Below are 15,000 nucleotides of genomic sequence, written 5' to 3'. Positions count from 1 at the left end.
GCAGATGTTATTACTGAAGGTAAAAGCTCATCTGAGTTCATTTTAAGAATTCAGAACCTGGCTCCATATTTTATCATTACATATATTCAAAAAAGACTCAATTACAGTACAATCTGGACTCTTTGGGTAAGAGTCACACGTATGCTCCAAACCCTTTATGCCACATAAAAGGAGTGGAACAACAAAGGAGCTATGAATATCCCAGATCAGGCTGGGGAAGAATCACCTCAGCCACGGAACTGATGAAGATGGCCAAAACAGTCTTCCAATGACCTTCTCACAAGTCTTGCCCCTGGGATTCGGAGGAGAATGTTTGGGGTGAGGCTGCAGCACGTAGCATTGTTGAGGTTTTAAGCATTGCTGCCACCCATAGACAGCTGTGGGAAAGTTCCTATAACTTAGGCAGCCACCCAGAGCTGTGTAAATTATACTGACAACTGCCATGATGTCTGGAACAGTCCAGATTTGGCACGGCTCAAAGATGGCTTAAAGCCAGTTTGGCCTGCCCCATTCCTTTGGGCTGTAAATTCTTAGAGACACAGCACAAAATCTCACGTTTCATCCTCAAAATCTTCATCATCCCCTCTGAGTCAAGCTGAAGCCCAGGGATTCTATACATTATTAATCTTGTAAAAAGAAGATATTACTGCATGGCACACCCTGATAAAGTCAACTTGAAACCTTAGCAAAGGAGAGACAAATATTACCCATACCTATAACTGAAGGGTAATTGAATGATAGGTTCTTTATCTTTGTGGACAATGCCAAAAACTACCACTTTTTTTGAAGGAAAGTTCCTACTGTTAGGCAAGCAGATGTCTATTTCTGTTATTCATAGGTCTAGGAGATAGAGTCACTGTGAGTATAGATCATTGCCTAGACAACTTAAGTAGTGTTTTTGGCATCAGAATCTAGCAGCTGAACTATACCCAGTTCAAAATAGAATGGGGAAAGGGGAAAAACCCCGCATCCTCATGAGTAATCCCTTTTTTTTCCAGGACAGAGGAGACAAGAGGTATTATGGGGATGATGCACTTCCTTTTCAGTGGATAAGCACATCATTACTCCCATTGCATCTCATTCTTCAAGGGGAGTAAGATTACAATGACAGCCAAGATAGAATGGAACTTCTGCAATCTGCTGAATATCCTGCCTCACTGCCTTAAAGAACTGATAGAAGAGCAAAAGCTAAAAAAGTGAATATCTCCTTTAGCAATTTCTGTTATAAATAAGCCAAACAAATTTCTTCCCTGATCTCATGAGAGAAATGAAACTGGAAGTTCAAATATTTTCTCTCCTATTTAGATTAATTTATGATTGCATTGCTGAAGAGACAGAGTGAAGCAATTTCTTCTCAACTTAAAAGAGAAACTAACCATGAAATCCTGACACTTCTGGGAATTACTGTATGTTTGGAATATGAAGTATATTAACATATATCTTACAAAAATGATTTTGGACAGTTTCCAATATAACAAAAATCTTCAATTTTGTCACAAAGCATTAAGAGTTTCAATTATTATTATATTTTTCTCCACTATATACAGCTAATGTCTTTGCATGATACCTTGTAAATAAAATAAAAAATCACTTACCATTAACAATGTATTTATCATTGTATGAAAATTTTCATAATAATGCGAGTTGAATATTGACCACATGACAAAAAATTGTGGGCCAAAATTCTACCCTGAGTTGCACCCATGCAACCCAACCGAAGTCAATTTTGATGTCAATGGGGTTGCTCAGATATAAATGAGAGGAAAATGTTATAAGACACAGTTCTTTCTTTTTAACGCTCTGCTTTTTGGAATTACATAGATGTGCCTTCAAATATTCAGTGTTAGATCTTTCGTACTACTCTCTTTCCAAATACTTCTTTCCTTTCTCTCATTCAATAAAACCTTTGTGCAACTTCAGTGTATAGTGACTAGCACTTGCTGAACCTGAAAACAAAAACAGTGAACTGCACATATGGTATTTATATAATAAATAAATTCATTACCCTATAAGTTGATCTTTGTTTTGTTCCACAAGAGTGGGAGGAACATTAGAAACGATGACTTGCATATCCAACTGATTGACCACAGAGACCTGAAAACACAGGAATGAAATATAGTTGGTCTTTTCATGAATATCATTCTTCCAATACAAAAACAACAGGATAATTGTTTTCCTGTCTTCAAAGCCATGCCCTGTTGTAATGATTTCACATTTCAATTCAAGAATAAGTGAATCGGGAAGCCTTGCTTCGCTTAGTAGGCAAAACAGTAGGGCAAGGATTTAACTACAAGTGAAATGTAGCACTGTATGAGAATTGTTGATTTTGAGGGGATTTTAAGCTGGTTTTATTTCCAGTTTAATGCATTATGGGTACCTCAACTGCCATATTGTTTAAATTTCTTTCATAGCAATGCAGATTTTAGATTAATTCAAATAAATTAGCCATACTTTGTTACTAAACTACAACAGCTTGTCACAATTCTGATTGCATCATTGTAGATAAAGTTGCCAATAAAAGTTTTTATTTTCAAGTTTAGTTCTATTTTGTTAGTTTCTTCCAAAGGAGTCTGAAAATATAAGTACCACACAGCTTATATTCCCTTATCTTGCGTATCTGACCTCCTCTCTCTTAATACACAGGTCAGAAAATAATGTGTACTGTCAACCTTTTAAAAAAAATCTTTATAACAAATTAGTAAATGTGGGTGAAATCCTGGCCCCTGTATTGATGCCAATGGCAAAACTCTCATTGACTTGAATGGGACCAGGATTCTATTTCCAAACTACTTATCCTGCAGAATGAATTTCCCTGGATAGCACAGAAATCCAGTAAAAAAAACAAAACATACATCCCTCCTGTACGCAGGTGCCATTTTAAAGAGCCATCAGGTACATAGCACCACCTATGTGCACCAAGTGAGCACACTAAAAAGGCTAACTTTTTTTTCATCCATTCCGATCCAGTTTCCTCAAGTTCTTTTCAGACTGATATTGCGGAAAAGACTATTACATCTCTTCCTACTTGAAATTTCTTGAAGCATGATTTCATGCTCTCCTCTCTCTTTTGCATTCTATCTGCATTGGCTCTATCCTTTTCATTTCAAGAACAGCCAGTCTCCTCATCACTAAGAAGGAAGAATGAAATCTATAAGGGTAAATTGAGATTGGGAAATCAGCTTTCTTCTCCTAAACAGAGTTTTAACCAAACCAGAAGCACCAGGACTGAAAGTTCTCTGGAGCTCCCAGAATAATACAGGTTTCAGAGTAGCAGCCGTGTTAGTCTGTATCCGCAAAAAGAAAAGGAGGACTTGTGGCACCTTAGAGACTAACAAATCATTAAGTCACTGAGCTGGCAAACAAGAAGTTTGAATCTTAAGGACGTTTGAAAAACATACTATTCTCTTTGATTATAAAAAGAGCAGTTGCTCCCAGTCTTTACAGAGAAAGTAAAATCTGAAATCTTTATTAAAAGTTGGAGAATGTCCATAAGGAGATTACAGCAACTACTGTGCACTCCATCACCTCTCCGTGAAGGATTCTGTAGCCAGCCAAAATTTGAAAAGTAAGACAACAGTAAGCATAAGGAATTTAAAAATAAGACTTAACCAATTTTGTTCTCAAAGAATAAAGAGACACCTTGATTTTCACAAATGAAGTTTGAGCCATGTAAGCACTTTGGCAGACATGCTTGAATATCATTTCACATCAAATATTATCTGCCAGTTTTGAAGTTTAATTCAAATTAAAATATTTAAATGTTCTTGAAATGTCATCAGGTGCACTGATCTACATATGCAAACTCCTGTATAAGAAAAAAATTAATTTAAAGAACTCACCATAAATTTCAGGATCAATTCAGTAAATGGAACTCTAAAGCAATGAACAGCTTAATAGAATTAATTGCCTTAGTCAGTTAAAGCAGTTACTCCCTAAATATTTAATGAGTACTGCATAAATATAGTTCTTAAAAAAGGAGCAACCACTTTACCATAAGTTCTCTATGGGTCATAAGTTATTATTATTGTATTTACATATGAATGATACAAAAGCTATTCAGGCCATAGTACTGTAACAAATGTAAATATCCAAAGCCAGATCAGGGGACCAAAAAGTTAAGATTCCCACAGTAACATTAGCATGCCCCCCATGCATATCAAGATTTCCATCACTAAATTATTAAATGTAGGCCTAAATATGGGCAGGAGGTACATATGGGTAAATGCTCACCTATTGCTATTGGGACAAATCATTGCCTCCACTTCCACCAGAAGAGAGAGGAAAAACTTGCAGGGGACCAGGGTATGCATGCCTGGAAAATGAGCGGGCCACACTAGTCCTTTTCCACCCAAAGCAGAGGAGACTTTCCTAGGCAGTGTCCCAAGGGACCAAGCTCCATCAGTGGGGACGGAAGCACCATTTTCCCTCCTTCTCAACCAACCCTGAAGGGACTTCTTGAGTAAATTCAATCTGAAATTTATTCAGATGTCCTATCTGCAGTGTGAACCTTCTGAAAAGGGAGTGGACAGTGTGGAAATCACTGAAGAAGCCACCAAATAATTAGATCATGTAAACAAACATTTTTACTTTAGTAAAATCATCAGTGTGCACACACCATAACTGAACAACAATGTGATCTCATCATTGTAACCTTTGTGCTTCCTCATCCTCCTCTACCCTGTGGTTACATATTTTCACTTGTTGTGACACGTTTAGACGATAAGATCATTGGGGACAGGAAGCCTGTCTTTCTATGTTTCCCGTACAGTACCTAGCACACTTTTGGGCACTATATTAACAATTCCGTTGTTTTTTTTAAAACTATGTTAAAAGAACATTGAGATGGAAAAGTCAAGCACTCGAAGACTAGGAAATGCCAGGAGTGTAGCTGTCTGTGGAAACTTAATTCAACCCCCATGTGCCTCTTCGTTATAATACAGTTTTTTAATTACACACAATCAAATACTATTTTTTCTACCATATCCCTGCCTTATTCAGTGCACAGAATGGATAATACTTACTGAATAGCCTGCTCCATGAAGTACACTAAAGTCCTTGTGAGTGCCACATGGAAGGTTCTCTGATACAATAATGATGGGCAGTAATACAAAATCCTAAACCACAAGATAGCTATTTGTTTTTATCTTCATCATTCAGTGTGTGTTCTCATGTCTTATTTACTGCATACCATTTACATTCTACAGTTAGTGGTTCACAAACAATGAATTATCTTCACAACAACCCTGCAAGGTAGGGAAATATCCCCATTTTACAGATGGGGATCTGAGACACCAAGTGATTAAAGCCAAAACACTCAATTATCCACTAATTTTGAGCATCCAACTCGATTAATAGATTCCAATGTCAGAAGGGACCATTGTGATCATCTAGTTTGACTTTCTGTACACCATCATCCATGGAAATTCCCCAAAATAATTCTTAGAGAATATCTTTTGAAAAACATTCAATCTTGATTTTAAAATAGCCAGTGAAGGAGAAACTACCACATCCTTCCATAAATTGTTTCAATGGATTATTACCCTTACTGTTTAAAATTTGCATCTTATTTCCTGTTTGAATTTGTCTAGCTTCAACTTCCAGCCTTTGGATAAGCTTATACCTTTCTTGACTAGATGGAAAAGCCCTTTATCAAATATTTGTTCCCCATGTTGGTACTTATAGACTGTAATCAAATCACCCCTTAACCTGTGAGCATAAGCTTTCGTGAGCTACAGCATCTGATGAAGTGAGCTCACGAAAGCTTATGCTCAAATAAATTTGTTAGTCTCTAAGGTGCCACAAGTACTCCTTTTTCTTTTTGTGGATACAGACTAACACGGCTGCTACTCTGAAAGCTGTAATTCAAATCCTGGTAGATATTGAGTATGATAGGATATATTCTGTGGATGTCTAGCATGCTGTATTATCTTTGAGTAAATAGGACATATAGACATATTGCTATAGTACATACGTATGTTTTTTCAGGGATTCAGAAAGCTTTTGTTTTGGGGAAAAATAACTTCAGTGTCTGGAAAAGATCATACTCACAAAGTTCATGCCCATCCCTTCGATCTCTTTGGAACTGAAACTTTATCTAGGGTTAAAATGTCCTCTAGCGTATCAGGAATAATTTCAAGAAGATATTGACAGGTTCATATACTTACAAGTACTTCTGATTTGCTGCTCAGTCCTTTCCCATAATTGTCAGTTGCAATGACCTGAAACTTGAAATAGGACCTTCTCATATTTTTGAACAGCATGGCAGTTTTTATAAGCCCTTCATAGGCTTCGATCACAAAACCTTCTTTGCCATCCTTGATTGGGGGTATGATGAGTCTGTACTGCATGGCACTGTAATTTCCAGTGTCTTTATCATCAGCCTAGTAGGAAAAATCAAATAAGCAGAAATGAATTAGGTAAAATATGTGCACAAAGAGTCATTAGCATTGTCCTTTAAATATAGCTGGAAACTGGTCTAGTGGACCTTTACCACTCGTGAATGTATGATCTAAGTCCGATAGTGGATATCGTTACTAAATGGTCCATTTAACTCTGCTGAAAACAGTCTTTGATTTTCTGGCAAGTTCCTTCTCCTTTGTTGGCAAACTGCTCCAAAAGAAATGAAAGCTACAAATGTACTTTTCAGATTTAAAACATATTGGACATGTAAGGGCATTTTAATTATGACATCAAGAATGTGGCAGAGGTAATTTTTCCAACTATTAATGTAAAAGGGAGCAGCAGGAAAACCATATGAACCTAGCTTCTTCCCCTAACAACCATGTTTCCACCTAAGGATTTCTTCTGTCTCCTTATAGGCATTCTGCTACCTTCCTGATTTAACAAGTTTATTTTCAGATTAATAATAATATGAAAATAAATCTTGAGTGAAATTCTGCAGCACAGATCTCACAGCCCAAGTGGGGGAAGGGGATACAAAGGTGGCTTTAAGTCAGCTTTGTACCTCCTAATCATGAGCAGCTCTGCGGTGAGGCTCCTGGCGTAATTTAGACAGCTCTGGGGGCCTAAATGAAGGCAGCTTCTTGGCACTGCAGTGGTGCCTGGAATCCGCAGCACTGGTGAACCAGTGGTCAAAGAGAAAGGGGTTGCTTTCAAGGAACATGAACAGTTCACTTATTTTTTTTCTTCTCAGTAACTAAGCAGAGAATGCCTTATCTAGTTGAGCTGTGAGAAGTGTAAATTTAGATATGTTAAGCAAACTATTTCTTATGTATAATTCCATTTTCTATCTATTTTTAATGTTATTTTTATTAAGATTATTGCTGCATGGGCAATTTCACACTGATTTCCTTTGAGAAAGGTGGTGAAGGGTAAAGAGTTTCTGGAACCTACATTTCCTTCTCAGTCTCCACCTGGGGTAAAGATAATGGTGTTCTCTCCCAGTGCAATGTGTCCACCACAGCCTGTTGGATAAACACATGACAAAAGACTGAGGAGGAGAGGACAGATGGTAGCGGTATTGGTCACAATCACACAGTAGAGCATTGCTTGCATTTTGGATCAGTACATTGTTGCAGGAACAATTAATTGTGAGTGCATTTCTTAAAATTCAGACATCTACCTTTCTGACTGTCTACAAGTCAGGTAGATGTTTAAATCCAATAAAATCATCATCATCATGTTCCCATTACGCTTCTGGTGTTTAGGGCAGCGACAAAGCTCCTCCACTCCTGTCTGTTTCTGGCAAATTTTTAAATGGTTTCCCAGCTGTGCCCCTGTAAAAAGGTCCCAGTTATTTGTGGGGCTAAAATACGAGCTCAACACTGAGTTCAAGTGAGCCCCTTTTGAAAATCAATGCATAAATGTCTAACTAACTCACAAAAACAGGTCAGATTTGTCCTTAGGTTAACCCTACTGATTTCAGTGACCTTTCATAAGGATCCCACTTCAAACCATAATTTACTCTTTTATATTTTGAGCTTAATTTATTATGTTAAACATTCTACTCCATGTACTGTGAGCTAAATTGAGTACAAGGTGCGAACCAAAAATTACAAGTATGAGATTTAACATATTTTCTAGTGTGAATAAATTGAACTGTCTTGTCAAGCTTGAACGAAATAGAAGTGTTGCAACTGTTAGGCCTCAAACTTCCGTATACTTCAAAATGTAAGCCTTGCAAAAACAAAGCTTAAGCTTGTGGCCAGGACGCGCTCCAACCAGATAACAATTTATGCTGACTCCTACGTACTTATCAACCCCAAATTACCCATATTCAAGATCTAATTGGCTACAGAAAATAAATAGGCCTAAATTATACAAACAACTAACAATTGGACATAAAAATTAAATATGCATCAATTATACAACTAGGGCAACCACATAAACAATGTGGCCCACCCTGATTGGTTGGTCTGTTCTAAATCATAGCCGTCAAATCAGATAAAAAGAACGAAGGAACGGGACTATGTGTGTGTGTTTTCGGTTCCCACACATCCCCTGAACCGAAGGGACGTGCAGTTCTCGACTGTCTGTACCTGGCCAATGCAGAAAGCGGCTGACTGAAGAGTAATGTATTTTTGGACAAATGCAGGGTAAATCTACGGAGTAAAAGAAGTCTGGTCGCTCGAGCTGAATTGATCACAGTTGTATCGATACTGTAGTATAAAATCAGTAGTAGGTGGCTGATATATAATAGCTTTGCATGTATTTGTGCTTGTCTTTTAAGTAGTCCAAGAGGATGCATGTAGCGCTGTCGTTCATCAGCTTTATGTTGCCTTTGAAATAGTTTGTCACCAGGAATATAGAGCTGGTGAATAATAGCTTTAATTATGCTTGTCTTCGGGGCTTTTATTATGACCTGCCAGGACCAGCATATGTATAGTCACTGTTCAGAAACTCGCAAATGGTCCACAATATTACATGTACTTGCGCTTGTCTTCAATATAATCTGCCTTTTGTATTAATTCTTATTCAGTGCTGGTCTTTGGTTTTCCATTTCTTGTTTTGTCTATGCTGTTATTATAGTCAAAAATAATTAAAAGGCTTTCTTGAGAAATAATTAGTAGATCTTACTTATTTTATGCAGACACCACTTAACCTCATTACATCTGTGTTGGGTGGTGGGAAGTAGCAAACACCCTGGGGTGAAATAGGGCCCCAAGGCATGCCTCCTTCTTCCTTTATCTCATCTAGTATTAATTATACTTGTTTAAAAATTGAATGATAGTTGATAACACACAGAAATAAAACCTCAATGACAACATCTAAACTGTGGATTGTGGACAGATTAGAAAGGCTCCTTTCAGTTCTATTAAGATCCATCTTCTCTGTGTGTTCTTAGGGAGCTTTAAATCCTCCACTTATTCACAAATGAGATTAGAAAGCCTCCATCCAGAGTAACAATGGAAGCCTCTATATTTAAAAGTAACACTCTGTAAAGTCCACACAGAAGACAACATATTTACTGTACAATAAATAGGAATGAAATAGTATATGGAAAAAATCATGTTCATGCACAGTAACTACTTTTTAAACCTTAATATCTGAGCAATTTTTTAACAAATAAAGTAGCTCTATGCCCTTGTCAACATCCTGGCCATTAATTGTCATGTATCAGACCTCAGTTTTAAACTTGTGAGGATGTAGACAAACACCAATAAGACATTTAAAACCACAAATTTGTTTGCACTTTCTGAAGCCCAAAAATAATCCCAAGCAAAATTTCATTTAAATTACAGACAGTACAATCCAGACATCCTGTAGTCTCTATACTGAAAACATATAGATTCAATTTATTTTATATAGCAAGAGTTTGTTGTCAAACTATTTACACAAGATAGCTTGATCAAGCCACACTCTTTGTTTATTTGTTCCTTGTTAGCTTTTATATAAATTCTGACTGCCCCTGTTCTCTAGAATAAGGAAGGGCATTAAACCTCTTCCACCAAGAATGCACATGAAGAAGGCATCTAGAATTTGGCAATGGAGCTGTGGAGCACAAAGAGGGTACTGGTCATCATTCTTTGTATTTCCCATGGCTCCAGAAAATTTTGTCTATAAAAATGGGAGGTAAGGCCATGGCACTGCCACCTCTGCACACCAGCAAGAGAGGTCTGGCTAGACATTTTTGGTATGCCAAGTACGACTTCTCAGCATGATTCTTTTAGAATCCAGAAGAAATGATGTCTTACAACAACATAATGCCTTCTGACAATGGAAACAAGCAAGCAACTTCATGCTTTCTCCTATGCTGCCCTTCATGCTTAGGAGGAGCTCTTCATAAACATCTGCAAAACTAGCTCATTATCCTTTATATAACTGTCCTCACAACTCTCCTTTCCTGCAATGCCTACAAAACACTTGACAATGATTAAGCTGGTGATGTGCTAAGACTACAGCCTACCATGCTGAAAAATACAGCCTCATCACTTCCTTGACCTCCCTGTCTTTCTCTCTGTATCCAGCTGTTGTCTCTTGTATTATACTTTGTAAGCTTTCTGGGGCAGAGACCATCTTTTTGTCCTGGGTTTGTAAAGCATCTGGCACAGTGGGGTTTTGTTCCATAACTAGGGCTCCTAGGTGCTGTAATAAAATAATACAAATATAATAATAATAAATAATAATAATGGTCTTATGCTGATGGCCTTTTCTCCCCTCCCCAGTATGGATTTGCCTTATAAGGGACATAATTTAACCCTTCCAATAAACAGCAAATATTATTATTAAAGCTGATTCAATAGACTGGCTTACTCAAATGTTCCATGGTATCTGGAACTCTGTGTATAGGTTTTAGGTGTGATAGGGCTATAACCTATCATTTTTTCATATATGTAACTTCCACTGAAGTAGATCAGAATTTTATGTAAAATTCAATAGAAGGAGATAGCCTTAAAATAACTTTTGAAGCCAAACACAAACCACATTTCCTCTCAGTGTTTTACGGACAAACTACAAATTCTGATCCAAACCATGTGTGTTAAGGGAAAATGAGAATTCTTCACAAAAACTGTTTCACTTGTAAAGAAGGGTATGGCTGAAAAATTGCATGACATCCAGGCTACAGATACTGAACAATCAAATAAAATAGTTTTAATAATTTTATGATAAATTCCAAGGCACTTATTTAAAACCTCTAAAATTAATAGTTCAATTGATTAGGAATGTGGTAGATGTTGAACCTGGATTTAATGGCCAAATCTGTGTCAAGACAAATAATTCCAGATCTTAGGTGCACATCCTCTGAAGAATTATGATCCAGAGTTCTTACACTGATAAATACATCACCAGACCAAATGTCCTGGACCAGAGGTCTTGACACAGTAAGTGAAATGCAAACTGATGGTTAAAACAAGGAACAGAAGAATTGTTCTGTGCATCATACTTTAAAACATTGGCCCTAATCGTCAGATGTGCCAAACTCAAGCCCCAGCACTAAGCCACCTTTCCTTCCAAAAATAATGTATGCATTTGAAATTTTGTCCTTTGTCTCTATGGGTGAAATGCTGTCCTTGATATCAATGAGAATTTTGCCATTGAGAACAGTGGGGCCAGGATTTCACCCCATGTACCTTGGTTTACCCACCTGTGTAATGGGGATAATAATACTTTACCAACAGGGGGGTTGTGAAACTTATGACCACAACGGGGGCCTAAATTTAAGCTTCTAAATCCATACATAGCCCATGAAATAAAATTGGATTCATTTTCAGATACGCCAAGAACCCAGAATCCCAGGGATATAGAACACGTGGAACTCTTTGGATGAAAGTTGCCAAGTGCAAATCATTCCAAGTAAGCCAGCAGATTCTTTATAGCCTGATTTCAACTGTCCTTAATTTCCACTTTTCCTTTGCAGCTTTAATTATACTTTGCTAAAACATAATGAAACTTAGTGTCATGTTCAACTTTACCGACTCACCAGAGAGAGCCTGTGAGCTGTCATTCTAAAGGTAACATGCTAAAGTCTTTTTAGCGCAAGGTAGGTATGTTTGCTATTCCTATAATTTGTCATGAAGGTAAATATTTTTGTCACTTCATTGGGAGAGATATATGATGTCTCAAGGGTTGTGATATAACTGTCAAAGAAGAGAAAGAGCTCAAGTTAATCTTAATATTATGGCAGTATATCTTTCTTTTGCTTATCTGGCAGAAATAAATATGCTGATGTCTCCTGAATTCTGTTACAAATGATTACTGATAAATATTTATGTCCTTAGAATTATTGGGCTAAATTTAATCATGATGTAACTGGGCATTACTCCAGCTGTGTGAATGGTTAGCTTGAGCCATGTTTTTTCTTTTTATAAACTAGTCACATTTTTATGATGGTCAAACATTGTTATGTACTTTAGGCCTCGATATTAAGAGTATTTAAAACTTTGTCATTAATGTTACATTTCATAACTTCTTTGGCAGTTTTCTCTTGAAACAACAAATAAGAATTGGGAATGATAATAAATAAATATTGCTAGTTCAAACATACAGCAAATCACTAGCAAAATTAAAATACCTGACATTTCATTGGCTGCTAGAAATGAAAACAGAACCAGCATTGGGTTCCCAAAAGGCTACTTTATCTTCCGAGAGGGAATGGTAAGCTGCAGTTTTGCCTGTTCCTTCTTTCAAAATCCCACACCCTACTCTAAAGCCCAGTATGGCAAACTCAGCAGGATACAAAGTATAACTATACAGCTGTTGACATAACACAAATCAGGTCCTGACATTTTTCTTTAAAACACAGAAACAAAATAGCACTTTCTGAATTTTTTGATTATAAATTGTTATAATAGTAATAGAGTTTCTAGGAGAACTGATGGGGAGGACAGATGTAAAATAAGGAGTACTTGTGGCACCTTAGAGACTAACCAATTTATTTGGTTAGTGGAACTCTTGCTAGGGAATCTGGAATGCACATGGGACTGATAATGGATTTCCAACTCTAGGTTGCTAGTTTGAATCTAGCTCACGTTGGCAGTGACAAAAGTTGTTATCGTCTGATGGCTGGTTTAGTAACTTATGAATTAATGGTTTCAGTGGAGTCTCTAGTGACCATCATAAACAAGGCACCAACACAGCTGTCATCCCCACTGGTAGTTTCAGTAAAAAGGTCACAGATTTTGTCGTAGATTGAGCTCTGTATCACTCTCCTCCCGGTCAGGTTAGAAGTACTTTAACAGCATGGTGTGGGGAAGCCTGCGGTGCTGATACTGCCTGAGCTGTGGCTGTTCTCTTTAGAGGCATTCAAGCTTTAGAGATGTCAAAACAGCACCTTTCATGAAGGCCACATTAATCTGGCTTTGTTTGTTAAATTGTTCTTACAAATGTTCTGTATTAAAAGAAAATGATCGAAATCTAGTAGAAATATTGCAGATCTGTATCTTTGCAAATCTATCTGAGCTTCCACTGAAGTCAATGAAAAATACAGGTGGTCAGCACCTTTCAAATCAGGCCTGAACTTCAGTTCCGGTGTCTAAATACTGGTTTAGAAATCTTACTTTAGATACCCAGGTTTGAAAATGTTTACATAAATTATTATTATACTCTACACACCAAAATTTTAAATAAAATATAATTGAAGAACAAAGAACTACACAAAAGAAAAACAAAATTATGTTCTTTAGTTAAAGTTTTAGAGCACTGACATATTATCTAGAGATATGTTCCTAGAAAGAAATTATCTTTGAGTTTGAAGTTACCATAGTATTATTCTTAGGACATCAAGCAGCTTCCTGTCAGAGGCCAAATGTCATAGCAGATGTGCGTGTGCACTGCTGTCATGGCTAATACTTTTCAAAGTGGATTTTCACACTACCTTTGCTTAACATGTTCTTTTCTTCCTAGAGATTATTTTGCCACTTTTAAATGGCATTTTAACTAATAAAAGACTGTGATGGGCAAAGTGCTGTCACCGTATGTCCTCTTCTATATACAAAAGTATAAATGGAAAAGATAAAACTAAATTTCTAAAGGAAAACTTTTTTCAAAGCATCTGTGATGCAGGCTCAATGACACTCTTCCATCAATATCATGGTCAGGTCATCATTTGCAGTTGTAGGAAAGAGAAACCATACAAAAGGGGTTAAAACAATTAGAAATACGGACAGAAAATAACAAAATGAGATTTAATTTGGAGAAAAATAAAAAAGAGTCCAGTTTTCTATATGCATGCACTACTTTTACTGCACACTTATGCACAGGGCTTTATACATTAATTTACTGATGGATTTAGATGGCTACATTATGTGATAGTTAACATCAATCTAATCTTTGCAAGGAATGTAAGTAAAAAAAATAATCCCCAACCCCCTGCACTTCATCACACAAAAAGCTATATCATAAAACAATTTCTTTTCTATAAGAATATAAATTTGATTAATTGGTAGGGAAATACCTGAACTGTGATTAAAATTATGATGATATTGTAAAAGGACATGGTGATTTTACTGGAATTAATGTATGATGCTTTACTTCATCATGCCTTACTCAAAAATAATCACATAACAGTAATAAAGGAATGTTAGGTTAGATAACATTACTAAGCACGCACTCACAAATTAGAAATGGTCTGAAATGAAAATTCTGTCAGCCACAATGTAAGAATAAGGTTAACTAGAGGAGATACAAATGCATTACAGACTTCATTAGGTCTATCATCATCAAACTGTTCTGTTGGTTTCGTGATAGAGTCATTAATAACAAATGTAGATCAGCCACTTCCGGAGATTTTAATTCACTGATATTTAGTCTGGCAAACTACCTTTTCTGGAAACATGTTTTCACCTTTATGGCCCAAACTTCTAAATTCTTCCCGAGACAAATAGGCCTTACAAATTCTGGTGAATTCAGCACAAAACCTGTCCATATAATTAGCTGGGATTTTATTTGCTTATTTGAATGCACTTGGGCAAGCAAAGTGTTAGACACATGAGTAGCAGAAATCAAAACACTTGCATAAACCAGCACAAATGTATTTGGGAGACAATTGACACTGGAAGAGTTTTCACCGCCATTTTGGAAAGCTCTATTATTTATAGAATG

At 36.7% G+C, this 15,000-nt stretch overlaps 1 protein-coding gene across 7 annotated transcripts in view; it reads right to left on the bottom strand.

Moving 5' to 3' along the window:
- Positions 1 to 15,000, bottom strand: part of PCDH15 (protocadherin related 15) — a 1,356,473-nt gene that overhangs the window by 70,645 nt on the left and 1,270,828 nt on the right. For all 7 annotated transcript variants that reach the window (XM_048859211.2, XM_075130916.1, XM_048859220.2 and 4 more), the window contains 2 exons: positions 6,165 to 6,380; positions 2,006 to 2,094 (listed from right to left, as the gene is read on the bottom strand). In XM_048859211.2, coding sequence (XP_048715168.2) covers positions 2,006 to 2,094; positions 6,165 to 6,380 — 305 coding nt within the window. The remainder of the gene's footprint in view (positions 1 to 2,005; positions 2,095 to 6,164; positions 6,381 to 15,000) is intronic.

This window comes from Caretta caretta, chromosome 7 (assembly GCF_965140235.1).
Source record: "Caretta caretta isolate rCarCar2 chromosome 7, rCarCar1.hap1, whole genome shotgun sequence".
Lineage (NCBI taxonomy): Eukaryota > Metazoa > Chordata > Testudines > Cheloniidae > Caretta > Caretta caretta.
This window is presented reverse-complemented; position numbering and strand designations above follow the sequence as displayed.